Source organism: Scomber japonicus, chromosome 17 (assembly GCF_027409825.1).
Source record: "Scomber japonicus isolate fScoJap1 chromosome 17, fScoJap1.pri, whole genome shotgun sequence".
Taxonomy (NCBI): Eukaryota; Metazoa; Chordata; class Actinopteri; order Scombriformes; family Scombridae; genus Scomber; species Scomber japonicus.
The window spans coordinates 13,408,110-13,434,249 of NC_070594.1; the positions used below are offsets into that span (position 1 = coordinate 13,408,110).

The following is a 26,140-nucleotide window of genomic DNA, read 5'->3' on the forward strand; positions in this document are numbered from 1 at the left end:
AGGACAAACACACGAGTGGGTTATAAATGCATATGAGCAAGAATTTGCACATACAGTATATACACCATTTATGCCCTACATTTTTTAGGACCTAAAATTTTCCAAATTTTACATGATGCTTAAATATTGCATGAGTCAGTGTGTTAGTATGTAATCAATAACGACATGAGCTGAACTCATTCCATAATGTGTACTCCTTCTGCCACACAGCTAACCTTTTATACACAAAGCTTTGTTTTTCTTTGTCAAAATTCTACTTCTACTACTACTACTACTACTATTGTATTTATTGTGTACAATGCTATATTTTATTAAATTGCTACTAATAGAAAATAGGATGTGTACCAGTACTGACTGAAAACAACAATGGGATTTACAATGGCTCATAATGGCTCATTTATATGAGTTCATGTTCAGGTCAAAATAAATAGTCATGGTTTCTATTGTTTATTTTATTGGAGAACAGTGCAACAGTTTGAAACTGCATGAAAGTAACACAGAGGAAAAATCTCTTCCAGAGAAATATAAAATTCCAGTACAACATTAAAATCAGCTCTAAGAAAACTAGCACAAATTCACAGATAGAACAAGAAATATTTATGATTTACATAAAGGACAGAAAACTGCTCTGAAGTTAAACCTGCTTTAGAACAAAGTTGACACCATTGGCACAAACATATGAATGGCTGACATGACAGAGGTTGCCTAAACAAAACAACTTCTTGTGTTCTTTATCTAACACAATCTTTAACCTCATAACTCAATACAATCATTTAAATCATTACACCTCAATGAACTTACTCTAATCTCCTACCTGAAGAAGTGCTTTCCACCCTAAACCTGAACATTAGCACCTATAGCTAGTTCCTAAACAGGATGTCAGGTCCAGGTCCACCTGTTCAACACTGTTGGCCAGATTGAACACTAGTCTGAATATGTTTAGTCCTTCAGTGGATTATTCATCATGGTTAGCTGTTGACCTTTCCTCTAGTGTCACAATCAAAGCAAAACTTCCATTTATTCAAGATTTTAACAAAAACCAGTGAGCTGATCATTATCAAATCCACATAACCTGTTTCCCAGAGGCCTAACCCTGTATGGTTTGAACAGTTCATTGTGTGTTACCAAACTGACCAGAATAGCAGTGTATCAGACAAGCTAAAATATCTCCTAATCTGACCCTAGTTTTTGATTACCTCTTCATGTAACTTCATCACCTCTATCCTTCTAGAGTCTCCCTTTGTAACACTGTGTAATTCATTCTGCTTATAAAATTTGACTTCAAAAGTAGAAAACAGATAAAGAAGAGCTATGTCAGCTTACAAAATAAGGCAACCTATGTTCAGTGCATAGTCCCCAACATCATTTCTCTCTGCCTTCAGTCTTTAAATAAACTACCAAAAGATTTCTGTGCAAATAATTAAATGTGCAATTCAGAGTGCTACTGAGTATGCATGTGTCTGCCTGCCTCCTACTGGCCAAACATCAGTCCATCCCCTCAGGTCTTGGTATCCAGTTTTCTCTCCACTGACTTCAACAGCAGCTCAGCATACTGCTCCAGCAGAGCCAGGGCTTTATCTCCTTCACCTTTGACTTCCTGGTCCCCTTGGGCCTCCTCAAACTGTGAGTTGGGATGTGGCAGGGAGTCCAGCTCAGTCTTAACCGTGAACAGGGCCTCGGACAGGATTCGCTTCATCTCCTGTTGGTCTTCACTGGGCTCTGAGCTGCAGTGTAGCACCTGGTTTAAATAAGCACATACATGAATAGGATAAAGCAGCCAGTGAGGTAAAGAGTGAGACCATTCATCACTTTTTCATTTGTTCATCAGATAAAATACACTGCCTGGCCAAAAACAAAAAGTCACCGCCAAAAAACAAAGGTCACACACTCTAATTTTTCCTTAACCCCATTGAGAATCTTTGGGATGTGCTGGAGAAGGCTTTGCGCAGTGGTCCAACTCTCCCATCATCAATACAAGATCTTGGTGAAAAATTAATGCAACACTGGACGGAAATAAATCTTGTGACATTGCAGAAGCTTATCGAAACAATGCCACAGCGAATGCGTGCCATAATCAAAGCTAAAGGCGGTCCAACGAAATATTAGAGTGTGTGACCTTTGTTTTTGGTGGCAACTTCTTTTTTGGCCAGGCAGTGTTCATAACTCCATGTGAGCAAATTCATGAAATAAACATCAACACATTACAAAATGTATGTGTGAAAATGCAGTATGAATTTCAGTGAAGATGCTACAAACAGCACCAATAGTATCTGTAAAAAATGACAAAACACTGCATTGTGAAAGGAGTGGGGCTATAAAAATGTATAAATATCAATATAAATGAGATAGATAGATCTATATGTAGGCAATTTAAGGAAGGGGCAGAAAGAATAGGCATACAGTATTTGAGAAATAAACTATTTCCCTCTTATCTCTCTATTTGCCCTATCTTACTCCTGATTATATTTTCCTGTCACACTCTCTTAACCCCCCCTCTTCTTGCTTTTTCATTTTCACACACACAGATACACAAGCTCACTGACCGTAGTGTAGAGCATTATTGTTCTCTTCAGACTGTTGTGAAGCTCAGTAACAGCCTGCCTACAAGTTTCCAGGGTGATAGAGTGATCTGCAGAGAGAGAGAGAGAGAGAGAGAGTGAGAGAAAGAAGGACTCTTTCATGTCTAGCGCAGCATGTGGAAAATCAAAGTGTTCACAAAGATGCACATACAGTACAGTGTATACACACATGCAAGCACACACTGTTATCTAGTGAAGTAGGTGCACAGTAAATGTTCAGTGAAAGGTTGAGGAGCATTAAAAGAAAAAAGAAACAACTTGGTAGCAGGAAAGAAACTATAGAAAATATACACATGAGGAGGCTGCAGCACAAAGCCAAAGAGCAGTGGCTGTTCAAGCTGTGAAAGTGAGAAAAATGATTTCACAGTTTATATCCTCCAGCAAAACACAGTCGTGGGTACAAATGCGGACTGGATATCACTTACTGGCATTTATGTTGTCTGTGTTTTTAAATTCAACCGAAATGAAATGAAACCTGTTGCCTTCATGAGGCAGTTGGTGTCCTAAAAACAGCAAGCGAAGAAGCACGGAGAACAGAATGAACAAGTTATTTTAAGATACACCTCAGCATTTTTAACTCCTTTCTCTTTTACTGACTGAGTGCGTGAACAGTGTGAGGAAAACAATGTGCAGTGGCACTTCAGTTCTGGGGCTGTAGCATATCTAGTATTATACAATGAAACTATGGGAGCTTGCTTCTTTTCAAAGAGGAATACCATATTTTTATATCTGGTTTGCAAAGCTGACATGGTTTATATGAGGTGTAATAATGGGAAAGAGTTTATCCTCAAGGAAGTATAGATTTTATTGCAATCAGCCAATTAGAGTTTGATATTTCTTTATACAAGGGGAACATTTGGTGTGATGGTGGTGCTAGAAAAAAGTTCAGGGGGCAGAAGTCAGACAGAACAATCCTGCTCCTTCACTAATGGAAAAAATAAGAGTTGAATTCAGAAGTTCCCAGTCTCTCTTCAACTCACCATTGTGCTCACAGCACTGATAGCATAAAGAGGGCAGCGAGAAAGATGGAGGGACATGAGAGAGACAAGCAGACTGACAAACAGGCCGGAAGGCAGACGGTGAGCAGTGTGAAGAGATGGACTCATGAAGAGGAGGAGTAGTAAGGATGGACAGGTTAGTAAAATGGCTCTGGGAAGCGAGACCTGGCTGGGGGTCAGCACTCGATGTGTGGGCTTGTTCAGGCACCAGAGGGCACTCTTTAGCCGCAGCCACCTGGCTTGGCTCCTTGGTGCTGGAGGGGATGTGAGAAATGTGGCAGTTAGAAAATGAAAATAATACAATTGAAATAAGAAGTATCTATAAACTTTGCTCAATACTGCAACACTCCTATGTGTAAGGCAGCTATACAAAGATTATTCGATGGTATTTTAGTACAGAAAAGTGTATTTCATTAAGGTGATAATGTAACTAGTAGGAAAACATACTCTTAAAGCTCCTTGTCCTAAAAAACTACTTAAAGTTTATAAGTGCTGTAAAACTGTACCTCTCACACACAGACCCTCTCTTTTGCTTCACCGGTAATGAACTTGGCACAGAAGGATCCACAGACAGATTTCTTCCCAGAGCTGACAACAAGATAAACACAAAGTGACACACGTATTCAGCTTTTTATTTCCTTAGTTGTGTGTTTGTGTGTGACATCTATAGAATGAGGCTGGCTGTCTCACCTTGTTTGTTTCCTGTGGGGCATGTAACATCACATCCTGAGCCTGTAGTAGGAGTAGAAGCCCTCACAGGGCTTCCACACAAATTTAAGGTTGGCATCACTTCCAGACAAAGACTGCGGCGAGGGCTGAGAGGCTGCTTAGGGAGCGGGATGCGAGAGGGCGGGATGTTCTGAGTGAAAGTTAGATGAGAAGTTGGTGAGACTGTAGCCATGGGATGGAAGGGAGATGCGGAGGGACTGATAATAGGTATAGGACACGATAAGGGGGACAATGGTGAAGAGACAGACGATGGGCATGCAGTAACAGGAGATGAAGTGAGCAGAGGAAGCTCTACCTCCAGCTCCCCAGATGATCTTCTGCCTTTGGGAAAGGAAGGAGAGACAGGTGGAGTTCCTATCTGGAGACCCTCACCCACCGACGAGGAGTGGCTGTTTTTGGCCATGGAGCTGGCAGTTGGGTTCATATAGGAATGCTGGGGTTTGAGTTTGGGGCTCTCCCAGGGTAAAAGGGACTGGGGAGACTGTGGGGACCCAGAGGAGGGGGAAGACAACTGGAATGAAGGCATGGAATTGTCACGATCCAGGAATAGCTGCTGAGGTCTCTTGCGCGACCCTCTTCGGTCACTAGAGGGCACAGGGGAGTGAGGAGCTGGAGAGTAAAAGATGAAGAAGAGCATTTAATTGCATTGTGTGAAATTGTTCTGAATTAATTTTCATGACTTCAAAGTAATTACTTACAGTTAGATAAGGGAAAATAAATTAACTGTATATTTGAAAGAAAATGTGGAATCTGCAAACCAAATTATGTTTAAATACACTCTTGAGGCAGTTAAACTGTCTCACATTGTGCCACTATTGGAACTAATGAAGTTCATTAAAAACTATGTGATAATTATTCAAAAAACAGAAGCAAATGTAAGCAAATGTAAATGTATAGTAAAAAAAAAACTGAATGACAATTAAACGTACAGTCTGAAGACAGGTTCTGGGCAGAGTGAGATTTCTGCAAACATGTTGATATGTCCTGCAGCAGCGGAGCTTTGGATGGAGGGTTGGACAACCTCCACAAGTGGGACCCTGAAGATTTCTTCTTCTGGGGTCTTAGGGTGGGAGCACAACCTCTCTCTGGAGCAACTGCATCTAACCTGCTGAGACACAACCCCACAGATTACTACTAAAGTACACAGCTATTTAATTTTGACACTTAAACAAGCAAAAGTAAAATATCAATAATATTGATTAACTTCCTCATTTTCTTTCGTGTCAGTGCAACATTTGGGCCCCACTGTAAGAAAATGTATTTGCATGTTCGATGCCCGAGCAGAACATGTCTGAAAATACACCATCTATGCAGTTTCTACATTACATTACATACATTCTGTTTTTCTCTTCTTACTTTGGCCGCTCAATCCTGCCAGGGGATGCAGGGGTCTTGTCCTCTGTATTTCTGTGCTGGCCATCTTCCATCAAGGGCCATACTTTTGACACTGGGGGCTTAGTGGTGTGGTTACCTTGGTCCTTACCATGTATTTTGGCAAACTGAGGTATCCCCCTACCACACACAGAAGTCACCGCAGAGTTAGCAGACGAGTAAAATAAACAATGAAACACTAAAGTAAGCTAAAGGAATAGTCTGACATTTTGGATTTATTCACTTTCTTGCAGAGAGTTAGATAAGAGGATTGATACCACTCTCAGGTTTGTACGGTAAATATGAAGCTACAACAAGCAGGCGGTTAGCTTAATGGCAAAACTGGAAACAGTTATCTTGATTAGCTACATTGCCCAACATTGAAATAGTCTGGCACATAACATCCTTATAACACATTAGGATTAAACAAACAAGTTATAATTTCTTAATTAGTGAGCTTTGGTGAGATTTTTTTACATTTAGTGAGGTAGGCTGTTTCCTTGTTTCCATTCTTGCTGCTAAACTAAGCCAACCAGCTGTTCGCTATAGTGTACCGCAAAGACATGAGACTGTTATCAATCTTCTAATCCAACTCTAAAGAAAGGGGATAAACTTATTTCCCCAAATTATCAAACCCTTCTGTCATTTGTACAGTTAAACGTCTCGCTGCACTTTCCAAACCTTGCTTTGTCATTCACAATGCATTATTAATTAAATTAAAAAGACTAAAACCTGCATGAGAGAAGCTAATCTTCCTCTCTAAGACAAAAAACAAATACATATTTAAAATTGACAACTTGTCTAGATCAGGAAGGTACACAGATGGTTTAACAGAGCAGCGTGCGTAAGCCCATAAGGGTTTGTAATTATAGCTGTGCGTCCACACTGGAAGCGCAGTGGTCAACAGTACCTGTTATTATGTCCTCTGGCCAGGAAGCGTGAAGACATGCTGAGCCTTGGGACTCTGCTCTGCTCAGCTGTGGATGGACATCGAGTGTTAGAAAAAAACAAAGGAGGATATAGAGAAACAGAAAGAGAGGAAAAACACAGACACAGAAAGTGGAAATGAAACTAAGATATCTGTGCCTCTATTTGCATTTGCGGTCGTCCAAAGAAATTGTTCAAAATTTGGGGAATTTCACTTATTATTAACCACATTAATGCTCAGATAAGAAGAACAATAACACTCTCATACATCTCACATATTTTTTTAGCTTTGAACAGAGCCAGGCTTCATATATCTAACTATATAGACATGAGTGTGGTATCCTTCTTCTTAACTAACTCTTGGCAAGACAGTGATTAAGTGTATTTCTCAAAATGTAAAACAGTTCCTTTAAAGGTGCATGTGAGTGTTTGCCCTCTCCTACCCGCACTGCAGCTGTCTGCCAGTGTCTCAAAGTTCTGCTTAAGAAAATCCTCTTGGCTGTGTTCAGCAGCGTCAGTCACTGCCCTCAGAGCCTCATCCATACTCGTCACTTTTGCCTTTAGCTCCTGTTCCTCCCTCTCCTCATCAGAACTGTCTTGGCTCAAGGACTCCACATCTGCAGAATCTGAAAGCAGACGGAAGAACAGTTACAGCTGAGGCACTAGTGAGACAAAAAAAAACCTTGACCTTGGTACATCTACTAGGTACCAACTAATCCTTGACAAATGACCAGCCAGAACACTGAGGCTTATGTGGTAGTATTATCTGACATATTTCTATCAAGTCTGAAACTGAAAAAAAATCCTAGACTCAGTGTGCTCAAATCCCCCTCTGTGGGTATCAGCTTTACGGTACTGTATGTTGAAGAGATATCATAGCTTTCATGTAGATTTTAGCTTTTCATTTTAAATCCAGCACTTGACACACTTTGTGAAGACATTTATAACTTGAAACATAAAGATAAAAATGCTGAAATATAGCATAAAAGGGTGACTTTGACATCTATTTCATATTCTCCAGAGGGTTGCCTGTTTTATTCAATCTTATTGCACTACTGCACTCACTGAAAACTACAGAAAGAAAAGAAAACATGACTTAAAGCCATGTATCTGCAGAATATTTATATGATACCTGTAGACAAAGGATAGGTTTGTGCAGTCTATGCTGGGGAACAGTACACTGTGGTCTGCCACATTGCATTTTCTGATATTACCACCAGGAGGTGCAATAGTCAGACATTTTCAAACTGTACATAGTGGCTTTAATGATAATATGAGTATTTGTGCTCTTGTGTTTTCACTCTTAGAGGAGTTAAATTAATCTCAATCATTGTTACATATTTTCTGTTATTATGTCTCTGATTGATATCATCAAAGTAAGTCTCACCATCCAGGAAATTTTCAGGGCTGGACCCTCTACTGTCATAGCCCAAGGAGCAGGCACTGTCCGGACTGCGGCTGTCCTGGCTTTCACTGCGGATCCCTCGCCCTTGCATCCTGCAGTGCTGCTCCTTCACCATGTATTCACTGACGTAGGAAAACAAAGAGAGGAGGAAACAATGAGAAGCAGGGGAGGTGTGAGATTCAAACCAAGAATAGAAAAGCCCTTCAGTTCTCTTTCTGTGTCATTGTGATCACTTAAGTGAAACCATGTGTGCTGGACAGTGATTTACCTGCCCGGTAGACCTGTATCGTCCTCATTTTCCTCAGGGTAGACCACTGCTCCGTCGGTCCCCTTGATGCCCTTGGATGTGTGTGAGGACAGCCAGTCAGCTTGTGGCCTGGGCCGATGCCGATGCCGCTTAGCTCTCTCCTCCAACTGCTGCTGTAAGAAAGACAATGAGTTGGGAGAGAACACAAGTGAGAGGCAGAACACATTTGAACCTATTTCAACATTGACATTTCTCTCTTAGACATGCATCCATCAATACGTACCACAGGCTCCTGAAGGCTAGATGTGGTCTGTCTTTCTCTGTCATATGGGGGGCAGTTGGGGTTTTTCTTGTGAGCAAAGGTCTCCAGCTGCCTCAGGTCCAGCATGGATTTAACCATCAGCTCAAGAGAGCCCATACGATGAGACCAGCGCCTCCGAGGACGCCTATTGGAGTCAGGACTGACCGGGCTTACAAGTCCACGCTGGAGACAAAGCGCAGTAACAAAGAGGTTAACAAACAAGTCAACTGAACTGTGTTTTTTTATTAAAACGGACACCTGAATCAAGAATATCACACAATAAATTTGGCAGGTACTAAAAGTGTCGTTTTCTCCCAGCTCTAGTTTTCAGTCCTTCCACTTTGGCTGTGTTTTTTCCAAATGGATTTCACATCACTTTTTATCACTTAAGACTCAGCAGGGAATTTCCTGCTAGTAACATCACAGAGGATTTAATCTCATTCGTGGTAGAGTCAAGCCTGAGATCCTTAAGCCACTTCACTCCTTCTGAAGTACAGACAGAAAACTAAAAGAGATACGAGATAGGAGCAGTGACTGAGCTGTTCATTAACTGTCCATTCTGCATATTTAAAGCATTTAATGCATAATACATACTGTTAGTAAAAATGTTTATTGAGGAGACAAAGTAGCATTCAAAACACTGGATAATAGAACATCCATTGCTTTTCTACCTCGCTCGTTGCTATGAAACACATATTTTATTATAAAATTATCAGAAATGCACACTGGAATTTGCCTTAGACCTTCTTCCCACAAAATCTGTTCCCTGTCAAGTTTATTTTTATGGGAATAACAAAGTAAAAAATAGTAATGTGAAGTGTACTGACAACAGTCTTCACATTTAGTATTTCCCAAAAAAAAAAAATTTTTCATTTAAACTGGTAAAGCACCTACCTTTGTTGGCTCCCAGTCTTGTCCTTCATCTGAGCCACCTGTTTGATGAAAGAATGCAATGATAAAAAGCTTTGCAACAGCAACAGGATACTTTTATTCCTGGATTGTTGTTCAAATCCTGTTGCTCTCTACTGAGAGGTTAAAGCAGGGTCCTCATTATCATGATTTCTAGAGCCTGAGTGAAGGACAGTCCTAATTTCCTTGTTTAACATCTGAATTAGGGTCCCAACTGTGTGTTTTTATTCTCAGTCAGTTCATCAGACATTACCTGTGTCCTCTTCACCATGGCTGCTGTCAAAGGAAGCGCTGATTATGTTGTCGTCTTGGTCGTTGGAGTCTTCATTTTCTGCTACATCCTCCTCATCATGTTCGTGATCACTGTCAGAGGACAGACCACCCAGAGCCGGGGCACTGTATATCTCTCGCCTAAAGTGACACAGTAAGAGAGTTGTCTATGGAATAAATATGATTCAATATAATGAAAGGTCCTTAAAAAAATGTAAGCTAGTTTGCATCATTACCTGAGACTCAAGGTCTTGCAGGGCGGTGTGTTTGGGTTTTGTCTGAGCTGGCAGAGCCTCTCTCTCATGCTGATTGTCAGCTCTGGAGCCAGTCGCCACACAAAGATACAGCTAGAAGATAAAAGCATTCAGGCATTAAAAATTCAACATTTCATTTGAGCTTGACTATTGAAGAAACTGTCTGGTAACACATTTCCCCACTCATTTCCTCTAGCAGAAGAGGGTGAAGAGGATTTTAATTTGGGTGCGGATCCCATTGAAGTTTTGCTCTCAGTATTATTCTAGTGCAGTGTGCAGAACTCAGTCTATTCATATTTGGATATCCCATTGTTATTATAGCTCTGATTTTAAATATATAACTAGTAAGAGTTATTTGGGTTTTTTTAGCATCACTGAGTCTGAAAGAATCTGAGGCACCACAATGACAACCACACATACAGGAATGTCTCTCACCTGTCCCCTGACACGGAAATCAAATGCTTGCAGTTGTTGGTAAACTTCATTCCAGTGACGATTTCTGGAAACCAAAAACGTCAATTTGTTAGTTGGATGGGATAAAATCCTATCTTGCACTGTTAAGGTGTGTATGTGGGGTACAGGTGTATGTTCTCTTACCTGAGTGTCCAAACATAGTGGCGACACACTCCCCAGTGTAGAAGTCAAAGATGCTGATGTTTTTATCGGAGCAGCTTGTAGCCACATATTGACCTGAGGGATCGATCTGAACCTGCCAGGCCGAAATCAAAAAAGTTCTACAGTTTATATCCTGTATCATATTTTCCCATGTTCCTTGGTGAAGAAATGACAATAAAATGAGTCTGAGATGTTACCTTGAGCAGACTGCCATCTTCACTCAGTGATCCTTTGTAGAGTTTCTTCTGTTTCCCACTGCTGATGTTAAAAATCCTGAAAAGAGAGAGAGAAGAAAGGACTCTGATGAGCTCAAAATTTCAAAAGTGAATTCCACTTAGAAGTATTTTACAGTGATAACCTGCATCTTTCTGAAAAAATCCTCCTGTGAACTGAAATAATCAAGAACATAGATACAGACTTTCAAAAAATGAAAAACACATTCACCTGATGCAACGGTCCTGACAGCCGACAGCAGCATACTTGTTGGTGGAGTCAACACCCATGTCGTACAGTGTGGTTTTCCTCACCATGTGGTGAGAGCGCCTGAACTCTGTTCCTCTGTCAGTCTGCATTACAAAAAAAAAAAACTTACAATGCTTTACTGGAATGAAGTGCAATTGTAGCTTCTCTATTTCATAGTACGGTGCTAATTCAACCTTATGAGGAGCTCAGATACACAATATACAAACTCAAAATGCAGAATTTATTATTTCAAACTCAAGTCAGCTGAAAATGACAGCTTACAGCTTCCTATTTGAATTGGTATAGTTAGTCTAGAAGGTGTGCCATTCTATTTCAGCATCTTTAATGGATTTATATATTGACAATAGCTAAATATTAACATTACAATTGCCTTACTGGACCTCGTTGTACAGTAAAAAGAGCTGACCGCTCCCTGAGTTGAATTATTCATGATCTCTGGACTTTAACATGTACATTCTGCACATTTAACAATTTTTCTTTTTGTATTAGTTTGTAGTATTGCATGTACAGTATACACAAATAACATAACAATTCATTGTATTGTTCATAGTAGTATAAGTATTATATTATTCATAGTAGTATAAGTATTATATGTTATAGACATGGTATAAGTCTCTAAAACTATTAAGCATACTTCATTTTATTCCATTTAAACCACCCTCCACCTCATCTAATAACAGAGAGAGAGTTAAACAGGTGTTGTAGTGAACTATAAGCATTGGTATTGTTTGCAAACAATGTCACAAACCTGAAAGTGCATTCAGTTATCTAAAAGCTGCAGAGATCAATAGCAGTTAAGCTTAAAATGCATTAAAGCCAGAGCATAGCATTCGCTTCGGTCAAAATTTGGAGGAAAGTGTATGTGGATCAGAGAGTCAATGCTAGTTAAGATAAGTCACATAGTTTTTGAAGTTGAAGCCATAGAAAATCAGCGTTTGCACATCTAATCACACAGACATGGTCCAAACAGAAGACTATTATGGTTCATTTAAATTCCTTGAAACCAGAGAGCACGATAACCGACAGCACAGAAGATGCTCATTTACGTTCTGCAGGGAATGCAGGCCTGTCACAACACATTTCTAAAATAAGTACTCCATAAATATCTGGATGCCGAGGAGAAGTTTTGCTCCAGACTAACAAGCCATTGTTTATTGTGCTTTATAAAAATGAGTCACAGCAGTGGCCTGAATCAAGTCTTAAGTTTAAGAAGAATGCTGTAACTTATGCAACTCTGGCTGTACAGGAAACTGCCCCAGTAACCCAGACACAAATCTACAGGAAAGAATGCAGCATGATGTCTCCTTTATCAAAGTTAGTAATACAATTCAAGGTCCAAATCCTCCTTTTGTGGGTCATGATGTTGAGTTTTATTCAAAAACAGAAGCTAATTAGATTTGAAGAATGCTTTTAGTCAATGAAGAAGCAAAGATGGCTAAATCAACATCAGCTCCACAATTGTGAGAATTTTATTTAGTGTGTCATGTGATTGTGCTGTTTTACCAGAGTGTAAAAACCAGCTGCAGGAGAAGCAGTGACTCAAATGGCCCAACTGCTTTCATAAAAATGGTAGGAACATCTGATTAAGTAATGACAAATCAAGTAATGACAAAAAAGCTGTGTCATTAAAGGAATAGTTTGAAATTCTCGATGAGATGATTGATTCCATACCTACATGACAGAAAACTTTTTACAACAAAACAAAGACAAAACAGAAATACTTATTTTTGGTGCACAGGCTCAGAGACAGACAACTGCAGCACATCTCAATTGTCTGTCTCTGGAGAGCAAATCTACAGAAAGTAATCTGGAAATAATAATGGACAGTAATTTAGATTTCAAAACTCATATCAACCACATTACAAAGACAGCATTCTATCATCTCAAAAATATTTCCAAACTAAAAAGCTTCCTGTCACAATCCGATTCTGAAACAATAATCTGCGCATTCATAACAAGCAGATTAGATTACTGTAATGGATTTTTCACTGGCCTTCCAAAATCCAGTATTCACAGGTTACAACTAATTCAAAATGCAGCCACACGTATCCTCACTGGAACTAAAAAATATCAACAAAACAAGAATTGATTTCAAAGTCCTCCTTCTGGTTTACAAAGCTTTAAATGGCCTCATACCTCAGTACATAACAGACACCAGCAAGACCCCTCAGATCCACAGGCAGCAGCAATCTATTTATTCCTCACACAAAAACTAAGGAAGGGGAGGCAGCGTTTTGTGTTTATGCCCCATGCAGGTTAAAACTTTTCTTTTTGTGACAGTGTTTGGTTAGGTGTGTATGTGTGTGTATCGGTGTGTGCACATGTGTGTTTGTCTGTGTTTGATTGGACTTGTTTTTTATCTTGTTTTACACTTGCACTTTGTTGTTATGTATTTTATTATGATTATTTGTTGTGAAGCACATTGATACCTTGTGTATGAAATGCACTTTATAAATAAAATTTGACTTGACTATATGGTAAATATGTGACTGGACACTGGCTCCGTCCAAAAGTGACAAAATCTGCCTACCAGCACCTCAAAAACTCACTAACATGTATCAATTTGTTTAATCTATATAAAAACCTAAGTGTAAGTATAATTTCTTGACTGAGAGCAGTTGGCAGCTAACCAGAGTCCACGTGCTTGCCGAGAAATACTCTGGCACATAAGCCCCAGTAAAATGGGGAATTGTTGTTTTTATAGTGGAGGTGCTGAATGGCAGTTTTCTTCACCTTTAGCAAAAGCCAAGCTAGCTGGTTCCTCCTGTTTCCAATCCAGATGCTAAGCAAAGCAAACTGACTGCTGGTTTCAGTGACATATATCTAACCTACAGATGTGAGAATGCTATAAATCTTCTCATCAAATTGGCAAGAAAGCGACGTAGAGAATGTGTTGAATTATTCCTTTAAATAATCATTTACACAACAAGTAATATAGTTCTAGTTTAGGTATGTACCGGTGAGTTATATCCAGGTTTATATACAGGTTCTGTGTTATTCTTTTATTATGCACATATATATGTTAATTGGATCCTGATCAGTCATGTCTTACCTTGTGTGCAGTGCGGAAATAGATGCTCTTATCTGCCCCACAGCTGATCATCCTCACCTTGTTGTCGTTAGCTGAAGAATGAGAAGAAAGGCAAATGAATTCATGATGGGATGATGTAGAGAAAACATAGAATATGAAAGAGGAAATTCAAGACAGCAGCTAATTCAAATATGTACGTTGGGAAAGAAGAGACAAAATGCAAAAAACTGATAATGCATGACACAAAAGGCTTTTCTTAATACAAACAAAGCTCCACTTGACTACGCATGGATAGTTGTCATCTATTATTTAAACAAGCAGCGCTGCAAGTAAAATAAAAGAGGGACTTTTTGAGAGAGGGACTGGAGATGAAAGCCAGGATTAGGAAAAGATTAGCTGTCAGATGTTGACAGAGTCTCGAGTGGCTCACCAGCAAAGCGGACGGCTGTTATGGATGAAGAGTGTTCGTCGAGCGTCTGTACCAGACTGTAGTCATCCTCAGCATCCAAGACATGAATCAGACGGTCCCTGCTAGCTGTGGCCAACAGCTTCAGACCTGACAGTAATAAGCTACAGTTATACACGTAGTGCCGATGCACAAATACTTGTCAAGTTTGCCATCATTGTAGTCATTAGCATAGTCACAGTGATATACACTTACCTGTTTCTGGTTTACTGTACTCAAGACAGAGGATTTCAGCATCATGGGCCTCCACTTTCAGAATCTCCTCCATGCTGCTGAGGTCATGAACTCTGTACAAGATACATACACATTACATTTATTGAGATGCAGTGGAGGTCAGGTGTGAATTGAATCACGTTTACTAGGCTTTATGTATAGTCAACATTTTCAGTTTTCTTTTCTTGTCCTACCTCAGCATCCCGTTGCGATCTCCAGATGCCAGGTGTTTGCCGTCTGGACTGACACAGATGGTCCGGATTCCTGTCCTGCTTTCTGCTGCCTGTCCATCCCCTAGCTTATCTGCGTTTGTATTTACCACACATTCTGGATCCTGCAAGGCAGCAGTGTTTCCATCTACGTAAATAATATTCAGGAGATCCTTCAAAACAATAATGAAGAGAGAAATCATCCATCACAAAGAGGTGAAACAAACACATAATCGTCCACATTTTCTTTTGTTAAACATTGTTTGAACATGTGTTTGAAGCCAAACTCACATTGCTGAGGATGTTCTGAGAATGAACATGAGTTTGTGTCCAGTCCTCCATGTGCCACAGTCTGATGGTGTTATCAGCTGAACAAGTAAGAAATGCACCTGATGATAGACCGGCACCCATTTCTCCAGAAACATCTGGAAACATCTGAAGAAGGATGACATAGAAGATGGGTGGGTAGGTTCCATGAGTTAAAAATGTATAGAATTCAAGTACTGTACTGCAAACATGGATTCTCTAAGAACCATAACTTTGACTTATCAAACATCTATGGTTAGCTGTGAAAATGGTTTGATGATGCAGCAGAATCAGGTCTATACATGGCATGTGTCATAGAGCTTAAAGTTGTTCACTTCCTCCTGGCAGTGTTTACCTCCAGGTCCCAGACACAAGCAGCATGGAAGAGGGCAGAGTGCACCTTCCCCGCCCTGTTGACGTCTCTCACATCCCACACATACAGACTGTGATCACTATATACACAGCTGAGCCAGTGGCTGACAGGATCATAGGTAACAGCAATGGAGTCTGGGTAACGGGTGTCTGTCTTGGTGGAGAATAGGTGGCTGATGGGTGAGAGGATGGAACACAGTAACTCATTTCTCAAAATTAAGTGAGATATTTTGGTCAAAAAACAGAAACAGAAGAGAGGTTTGAACTGTACAGTGAAGCCATTTGAGACAGGGAAAACTATAAATAGATTGCATTTGATCCTAGAGTGGATCAATGCCAAGAAAAGGCTGTGTTACTCCTGATCTCTTCCTCACCTGGCCTCAGTGATGGCTGAGACGTCAGAGCCGAGGGGGTGCGGCCGTGGCAGAGTACAGACAAAGTGCAGATCGACGGGGCTGAAGGCTCGCACTGTTCCATCAGCGCAGCCGCAGAAGATCACATCCTCAGACAGAGACAGAGACTGGGCCACGCCCGTCTATAAAGGCAGGAAACAATACAACAGCCACATCATTGCTATGTTCCCTGCTTTGTATTACACAGCTCTATAATTTATAGGGATATCATGTCATGTAATAGTAAAGTAAATAATAGTTTTTAAAAAATAGGACAAACTGCAACCAATGTAAACTAAAATTCTATAACAGATTTAGGTAAAATGTATTTTATTACATAAAACTCAAGGCATTCCCAGGCACATGAGTTATGTAGCCCCTCCAGCAGCCTGGGAGCGTCTTGGTATCCCCCAGGACGAGCTGGAGGGCATGGCAGGGATTTCGTTACTCAATCCCACCACGACCCAGTCCAGGATAAGCAGCAGAAAATGGATGGATGGATGAATGGATGTTATAAAATCCAAAACATAGTCATATCATCTCCACAAATAGAACATTTAACAGATGAGTCTACAACAGCTCTGCATGCCAATAAAGTTACAGATGTTGAGGAACATAAATGCGTCCTCATTGGACTACTTCCAAACACAGTCTGTACTTGTCCTTGTTGCTAATCCCTCTTTGATCCTCTGACAGAAGGCAGGAGCACCTTCAAGTTCACCCTCCTGATTTAACACCACAGCTGGACACTGACTATAAACTACTACTGGTTCAAAACTATTGTAATGTATAAATATACTTTACATTTTACACTGGTAAAGGGAAATGAGATGACTGAAATAATCCATTAACAATGCAGATACCCACCGAATCAATAAGAACAAAATTTCGTTAAAAGAAGTAGTGTAGCATTATAGCCATTCAAAGTTAGAAAAATGTCCTAAAATAATGGATGTCGTAATGTGATTAGTTTGACATTTTGGAAAATATACTTATTTGCTTTCTTGCCAAGAGTTAGATCAGAAAAACAACACCACTTTCATGTCTGTACTGTAAGTATGAAGTTACAGTCAGACCGTAAGCTAAGCTTAGCACAAATAAGAAGAATGGGTCAACGCTGGCCTGCCCTCAATCTTTTTGTATAGAAAAAACAAAATAATTATATAACATTAATTAGTACACTTGAGAGGTTCAAGTAAGCCTTTTGTTTTGACTTCAGGACAGAGTCAAGCTAGCTGTTTACCCCTCTTTCTAGCCTTATGCAATAGGCTAACCGTCTCCTGGCTAAGCAGACTGTGAATGGTAATTCTCAGGAAGAAAGCACATACGCATTTTACTTGAAATGTCAAACTATTTTTTAAAAGAGTGACAGACTGAATTATACACCTAGGGTCGAGGGATTAAGTCTAGCCGAAGACTAGAGTTATTCCTTGATGGATATTTTCACTAAATCTTGTTTTTAGTCTTAATTTTTGTCTGGAGTCTAGGATATCATGATTGAGCTCAAAATGATCTTTCATGAAAAGACATCATTAGCCCAGTCAATGCACTTTCCAAAGTTCCAACAAAATGTCAAAATGCACATCATATCACACTTTATACACAGGTAATTGCAGAATTATTATATTTGTGGTTAAAAAACAAAAAAAATTGTTAGCACCAAAGTAGGGTTAAAAAGTGTGATTATTGTCATATAATGAAAGACAGTGATTCAGTAAAAGAGTCCAATGTTGCATATCAGCTTAACACTGTATACAGATAAAGTTAGATGATGGATGGAATGACATGGCTCAATAAATATCCCCTCCATCATTCTGATATGGATAAAAACAATTTACAAGATTTTAAGTAGTGGAAGCTAAAGAGCCCAAATAAAACAAAACAAAAGTTGGCCACTTTCCCTGTCCATTACTCACCCGTAGGTCCACCCACTTGTCCAGCATCCTCTTGCTGTTAAACTCACACAACAGGCCCGAGGAAGTGATGCAGAAGGTGGAGTCCGATTTAGAGCCTCGCCCACAAGCCACATCACAGAAGAAGTTGTTCCTCAGCTCTCCCAGCAGCCCTGAGCGGCCAAGCAGGGGGACAGGAGCACTGGCCTGAATACCACAGAGGAGTGAGGGTTAGTTTATGTGGTTAAAGCATTATACTGGTTGTATTCACTGGTACAACCCAGTATTTCTACTAAGATTTCTTTTTGGTATCATTTTTAAAATAAGAACTTCTTGGATCTCTGACAAACCTCCCAAGCTCTCACGGAGGTTACAAGGAATAAAAGACCTACTAGTTCAAGGATAAACATTCAATATTGTATAAAATTTGGGACTCCTTCTTGAATTACATTGAACAGTGAGTGCACAGACTTTGCAGAGAGGCATCTATGGACAGAGGCTCATAAATTAGTCTTAACTCTTCAGTGCATGAATATCTGGTCATTTACCCATCCATCTGACAACATTGTTTTCCTGTTGTTATCTTTTGTTGCATATCTAGCAATTTCTTTTCTGATTTCCATCTTTATTTTCCTCCATTTATTTGGTTATTTTTACCATTGTGTGGGAGTTCTTGTTGTAGTGTATTTTATGTACAATAAAGTGCTCTTATTTTTTCTTACAAAACCAATAAGGATATCTTAAAAAAGAACTTCTTGGTGTGAAAATTGGCATGCAGCTAACCAGACAAGCACAATGGAAAGATACATTTCTCTGGTTCAGCAATTATAAAAGACCACAGATGGGCATTATTTCAATACCTTGTTGGCTTTGCAGTGATCCAGGTACCAGAATTTGACATGTCTGTTGCCTGCAGTTACAAAGTAGGAGCTGTCCTCAGAGAAAGACACACCGGTCACCTTACTGGACACTTTGTTGGCAGCCACTACTACATCTTTCTGCAAGGGGACAATGCAACAACACATATTTAAATCATAACAGTAATTGTATGTGATACAAAATGTGTTAAAATCACACAGATTCACACAAATGCCTTTCTTTACAATGAGATTCATACTCAAGTACACACATCCTTTTTTTCATTTGGGGCTGAATGCTGTTACTGTACAATGTTCTTCATAACATTACACTGTAAAATCCTATTATACAACTGGAAATTAAACACAATTGTCTATTAATACTGATATCCAGTAAGTCTAACACACGCATTCATTTTATTAAGTGGGACTCAAAAAAGAAAAAAACATAAGTAACAGGAAATATGAATTTCAATGATCACTCAGGGATGTCATTTAAGGCCACTTCCTGAGGTGTGACCTATTTTGCATCCTCCTACTTGGCATTACATGGGAGAAATCTATGGAGGATAATAATGTTTTGTGGCACAAATCTGCCTTGTGTGACAAGTGAGGAAGAAAAAGGGGGAAGCTATAGTTAATGGCTTTTAGTTTGGACCAACATGAGAAACACCAGTGTTCCCATGGTGCAACATCAGCTTTGGCAAGAGGAACTGAATGTGGACCTAAACTTCAGAGTGAGACGTACTTTCCACGCCCAGACGTTGACCATCATGTCATGCTGGTTTCCCACGCTGACAATGTACTTGCTGTTTGGGGAGAAAGCCACACAGGAGACGCCATATTTGTGTTTCTGGAGCTCCGCCACCTGTCTTCGTTCTGCCACGTCCCACAATCGCACCGCTGGTAGGTGGCCGCTCTGGTAAGGTAAGAGGGGTGTGGAGGGGTCAGTGATTGAAAAAGGGGGACATGGAGTTAAATAAAGGAAAAAAGTTGGTCATTCATTAATAAAAACATGAGTGTGTCCCATTTTTTAGATGCACCGGGAACAGGCAACATATAGTTGTCATCTGTCACTCCTGTGTGCCAATCCAGCTTTCTGAGAGATTATCTTCTATCCTTTGACCTCTGCTCACCGTATACAGTTACTTGTCTTTTGACCTGCTCACATTATTCCCTCCCAGGGATCAAAAGGTCAGCAGGCTATTTGTGTAGTGTCTCACTTTAATATGACAGAACAACCTTTCAAAGGTCATAGTAAATAGGTGAGAAGAAAGGCAGCCTGAAGGACGCTGGAAATTGATTACAATCACCTAAAGACTGAGTCACATACAAAAGAGACAGTTATAAATAAATAAAGACACACAAAAAAGATACGGCTGTCTGCTGTCAGCCTGTCCTTCATGTAAATTAGCCACTGTTTGGTGAATGAGTGTGTGTGTGTGTGTGTGTGTGTGTGAGGAGGGACATTTCTTATCAGATCTTTCACTCAGGAAAACCTTAAACTCGTCTCCTCTTTCAAGGTGCACAGGAAATCCTATCACAAAGCTATGATATAAGCACTGAGCTTTCATCACAGGAACACAGCTGGTAAGAAAAACAAAACAATGCAGGCAGCTGACTGTAATAATATTGCACTTCAAAGACTGGCCTGTAAATGTTCTCATGTAATACTTTGCTAGTTGTGGTCTATAATCAATTTCACAAACTCAACTACATGTATGTTGTCAGTCTATGAAAATTCCTTTAAAAATCAGCAGAACAACCAAATTAGGTCTTTTGAACTTTGGTCTTTGCCGTCATGGCAACTGGTGCGTCTTCATCCACTTACATAGAGAAGTCTTTAATCGGCTTTGATTGGCTGGGGCGGATTTAGATGGTGTGTTGTGTTGAGGCAACATAACCAGAGAGACTCCTTGAGACTCCTTATAACGGGCAGTAAACACTAGAAACATACGTGAACATCTTAAACACACTGCCATGATGTATAGTACATCCTGCTGGGATATTGTCAGTGAATTCTCATGCTGCAGGCTAAGGGACTCACATTGGCTAAACACTGCAGTAACAATGCAAATATCATCTAATATGATCACTGATTCTTATCCTAATAAAGGCTCTTAAATAAAAATCTAAAAAGGCAAAGACAGAATTGAACTGTGTGTTGTCCATATGCAAAGAGAAATAAGCCAAGATGTTCTATTTGTGGAAAATGAGACAACTGCAGACTCAAAGAATGATGCAGATTGACAGCGAGGAGCGAGGCTGACAACTCACCTCTCCTGTGACCAAGTACCTGCCATCAGGGGAGAAGGACAGAGCCGTGATGGTCTTTCTGTGAAGATGAAACAGACAAAGACAGACAGCTCAGTTTGACTCATGTTTAGGTCGTTTGACAGTTTAATGTTGTTCTCTTTAAATGCAGTTTGTGTTCAACTCACCTTGATGTGTTAATAATGTGGTGCTGTCGGTTCTTTTTGGGGTTCAGCAAGACTACCACACACCTACATGAGAAAACGATCATCAATTTCATTACATGATGCAAAAAAATCAATAAATAAATCCATGTTTGGTATGAATAATTTGTGCTGAGATCATAGTAATAGTAGTTGAGTGTGAGTGGAAAATTCCCTCTGTGAGTTGGAAAGAAATACAAACTCTTGTCCATAGCTGAGAATTTTTCAGGTCAAAACATGACTCTCATTCCACAGTGCTGCTTTAAGGTTAAGCATAATTTTGTCATAAATGCTTTACTTATTATACACTATGACCTTAAACATATTTAAATTCTGATACAAGTAGACATGCAGATTTGCTCTGGAAACAACAAATATGTATAAAACTAAGCCTACTTTTACTAATCTCTGTTGATCTGTAATTAAACCTTATTCTGCACCCCCAGAGGATTATGGCAAGAAATACAACATCACTGTATTCATGAATGCACTTACTCTTGCAGGCATTTCTTTAATGATGTATCTATTAACTCTAAAGTAGGGCTGGGCAATATATTGATATTATATCGATATCGTGATAGGAGACGAGATATCATCTTAGATTTTGAATATCGGAATATGGCGATATGTCATCAGTGTTTCTTTTCCTGGTTTTAAATGCTGCATTACAGTAAAATATGTCATTTTCTTAACTTACCAGACTGTTCTAGCTGTTCTGTTATCTACCTTTTGTCCACTTTGTCATTATATCCACATTATTGATGATTATTTATCAAACATTTCAGTGTAAATATTGTATTGTCATCTCTACAATATTGTTGTAATATAGATATTAAGGTATTTGGTCTAAAATATCGTGGTATTTGATTTTGTCCATATCGCCCAGCCCTACTCTGCAGAACATACTGCTTGTTAACACCTACTGGACATGGATCTGAACACTTAAGTTAATCTGCATTACAAATGCTGCCACAAAAGGTGGCTCATTAGGTTGAATGCCAATGAGCAGCCTTTGTGAAATACATTGTAATGACCATGGACAGGTTGATCATTTCGCTGACTGGTTAATGCTGTTGTCAATGGTCTGAGTGATGGGGATTCATGCGCCATTTTAATATGTGACGTCAGAAAAAAGAATTAAAATATGCATGACAACGTGTGACAAACACTTGTCAATGTCCTGTCAATGTCTTTTAGTCAATGTCTTTTGTTGTCTGACAAAGCAGACAACTAGTCTATTTCCTCATGAGGGTCAATAATGTGGAGATATGTAGTTTTCACAGGACAGCGCAGAGCCAAACAAACTGCATCACTGTGAAAATACAATTATATTCCTCTATTAGGGATGAAACCTAACATTACTCAACTTTGTATGACTGTTTGCACCAAAGATATGAATGCTTCCAAGTTACATGCTTTTTTCCTCATTAATTCATCAAATTGTTATGTGGTTATTCTTTTCCACATTCAAATAACACAGGTATAGCATTATTATTTCCTGCTAATAAAATGTCCTCTGTACATCCTGTTCAGGAGTAACACAGAGATGCCTCAGCTGTTAGTGAGCTGCCAGTTCTGCAGCTTAGGTGCCAGGAAACCTGGTACCAAAGCTTGTGCAGATACTGCAGGTGGATTGCCAGACTGTGAACAATTTGGAAAGTATAAAGCTTCAGAACCAAATACACACGCATACACCTGCCCACGTACTCTATGTGTATACATGCTTGCACACAATCACACACATCCTCTCCTCCTTGACACAGCAACACTGTAAACAGCTATAATTCTCCTGTTTTTTGTCAGCCATCGACCTTCTTAGTATTAGTACAGCTTTGTCAGAAGATTTGAGAGCATCACAAAAGAGGCTCAGTGCACTGTTTCTGTTACAGCCTCTAGGGACCCACTGTACTTGTTTTTAAACTCTGCTTTCACCCTGGTGGAGCAGCAGCTATGAAGCCTACGAGCATCGCCACTCTACATCTATACCAACCTGCAGCCCACACGTCTCACACAGCCAGTGTCACTGTTTGCACAGACTTAATAATACTACACGATGTTCTTTAAATCAGTGTATCGCTGAGAGAGTCAAAGGAATCCTCCCTGAGGATAGGATAATAAAAAGCTTTGGAGTTTCTCTGATGAGAAAGCCCACAGAGCTGTCCTCCTCAGTTCTTCTGAGATAGTGCTGAGATAACACACATGCACACAGAAATTTGCACACTGAACTTCTGCGTGAGGTAGATATCATAAGGAAGCTGGGAAACCATACACTGTTCATAAATCAAAGGTCAGATCTCAAGATAATGATCTAGAAATAGTCTCTTTTGGTTGTGTTTAGCTCAGTGGGTAGAGCACCCGCCCCATGTGTTGAGACTACAGTCCTCACTGCAGGCGACCCCGGTTTGAATCCCGCGCCAAGCGATCCTATCCTGCATGTCATTCCCCCCTCTCTGCCTCCCATTTCCTGTCTCTCTCTCTACTATCTACATTAAAGGCAAAAAAATATACTTTAAAAAAAGAAATAGTCTCTTTCTTTCATCTTACCCTGCAGGATAAGCGACCAGTCCAGATCGGGGGTCGCAGGCCAGACCACTATTTCCTAAGGCTGTGATGCCAAGAACCTTCTCCAGAGTTACCTATAAAGAAACAAAGCAGGGATACATCTAAAGCCATCTGATTTCTGCTCAGGATTTCATCACAGTGAGAAGCAGAGTTGATTGACAGAAGGATAACCTGTAACAAAGCATGCTCATCAATCAATCAGAGTCGGACATGAATTGGTCAAAATCAGAGTTAAAAGATCAAGTTTGACCTATCAATTACAAAAAGAAGCTGTGACAGAAGGCTTGTCGGGTCATGGAGTCTGTCTGTCTTTGGATTTAAAAAAAGCAGCTGTTAGTGACACTGATCAGTCTGGAGTAACATATAAATGAGTATGAAATGTAACTAACTGGAAGTAAAGAACAGCAAATTTTTAAAAAAGGACTACAAATCAGACAATGTCAGGCAGGCAAGCAACCGGGACAATTAAGCTTTTGAGAGTATTCTCATATATCAGATTTACTATATATAATCATCTAGGTACCATTTTTCAAAATAATGCACCTTTTACTAAATTGTTAATGCATAATTTGCTAATGTTATTAAATGGATTTTAATCCTCTGCAGCTGATGATCCAACCAGTTAATACACATTTTCACAAACTGGCCACCCAAAGTCCTTATTAATTGTCTTTTCAAACCATTAATCCAGCCATTAGTAACAATTTATAAACCCTTAATAAAGAGTGCTTTTTAAATTGGTGGTTTCCATTACAGAAGCAACTTGCTGTTTAGGTACAGTTTTGTTTTGTTTTACATTTAACTTCATTACTAGTCTTGTATATATTTCCATGTGTGTTAAGTGTCATGACTGAATTAATGATCATTTTAAATTGTCTATTGCAAAATTCTTCAGCATTATAGAAGAATTGCTGCAAGGTACCTCTCTCTTTCTGACAGGTGATTAAAGCTACTCTTGAGTAATTAATGCGTACCTTGCTGGTGAGGTTTTCTTTCCTGTTGTTGTTGTGTTTGGTTGATGGAGAACGCAGTAATTTCCTGATGCGACTTTTGAACGTGAACCCATCGCCTGGCATTTTTTTTTTTGGAGCCTTGTGACACTTGCTCCGAGAAACTGCAACAAGCCACCAACCAGCCGTAGTGAGTGAGTGAGTGTATGCGCAGGCTGAAGAGCAGAATGAGCGTCCTGTAATGAGCCTCCCACCACCAAACCTCCACCACAGACAAACTACAGAGCTTTACAAAGTCGGACAGTGTTCTTGCTGCCGGGACATGTGGACACTAATCTCTTGAGTGGGTTTGCTGTTCTCTTCTGTCGCTCCACATCAAGCACTACTGTTCGCGTAGCCTTCCTCCACTCCTGGACTGATGTGTATATCTCAACGTTGCATCTTTGCACTGACAAGCAAAGAAAGCCCAGCTGTTTTTTCTCATGTGTGCCTGTATGACATCACTAGTTTAATCTGGACCTGTAGCGGTCTCATGATTGCATCAATGACTGCTTTTGTTGTTGTTGCGCCTAATTGATTAAATAGGATTAGGGAGAGACTGTGGGCAGCTTTGCGACTGAATGGATGTTAGGGTAGCTTTGTTTGCTGCTGATTGAGTGATAAAAAATTAAATTGTTCTGTTATAAGAATATTTGCTTAAGTTAGGGTAATTTCAATGCCTTTACTCTTTTTTTATTGTTATATGTGATATGTTTAGCGTTTGATGTATTTATTTAGACTACGTACTCAGTTTGGCATATATTGCGGTCTTGTGAAGTTAAGACATTTTTCTGAATAGACAAAAAAAAAAATCTACCACCTCAAAATCCGGTTGTCACATTATTTCAATAGGGATTTGAGCGTTTTTTTTTTACATGCACGAGGTCATTTGTACTGGCCCGGCCACGTGCGCTCAACAACCTGCTCTCCAAGACAGACCACACCTCTTACAATGACGTCACACCAATCCCAACCGCTGCTCCATGATGATAAGAGGTAACGTTACGGCTGAGTTGCTGTTAAATGTAATAGACAGGATGTTAACCATTTACTCTAGATTATGTTACTCTAATCCAAACCAGCTCTGAAATAACTCCTATTCATGTAAAATGTATGTTAATTCAACTATTTTAGCTTTGAGGCAACAGCAGTAGGGTTCTTTGTCCCATCCAAGCTATGTCATATGGTGGAGAAAATATTTATGTATATGAAAAAGGGTTCATCTTCTGAGTTTAGAGGTAACCAGTAACATCACCATTTCCAAATATAAATATATGAAGACTTGTGAACATAAGGTTACTGTGGTG

General features: G+C 39.7%; 1 protein-coding gene across 1 annotated transcript; it reads right to left on the bottom strand.

Moving 5' to 3' along the window:
- Positions 1 to 1,498: 1,498 nt before the first annotated feature.
- On the bottom strand, positions 1,499 to 24,920 carry LOC128376816 (mitogen-activated protein kinase-binding protein 1-like). The gene is made up of 33 exons (XM_053336670.1): positions 24,819 to 24,920; positions 23,827 to 23,918; positions 21,268 to 21,330; positions 21,104 to 21,161; positions 19,575 to 19,745; positions 18,830 to 18,967; positions 17,994 to 18,176; positions 16,060 to 16,220; positions 15,669 to 15,858; positions 15,299 to 15,442; positions 14,993 to 15,180; positions 14,781 to 14,872; positions 14,550 to 14,675; positions 14,141 to 14,211; positions 11,050 to 11,171; positions 10,803 to 10,878; positions 10,588 to 10,699; positions 10,426 to 10,489; positions 9,973 to 10,083; positions 9,720 to 9,877; positions 9,452 to 9,489; positions 8,545 to 8,740; positions 8,278 to 8,455; positions 7,992 to 8,131; positions 7,048 to 7,230; positions 6,588 to 6,654; positions 5,663 to 5,818; positions 5,236 to 5,414; positions 4,268 to 4,915; positions 4,084 to 4,165; positions 3,743 to 3,831; positions 2,544 to 2,629; positions 1,499 to 1,738 (listed from the first exon to the last, which is right to left on the bottom strand). Exons 1-33 carry the CDS (start codon positions 24,918 to 24,920, stop codon positions 1,499 to 1,501), a joined length of 4,704 nt encoding a protein of 1,567 aa, XP_053192645.1.
- Between the last annotated feature and the right edge of the window lie 1,220 nt (positions 24,921 to 26,140).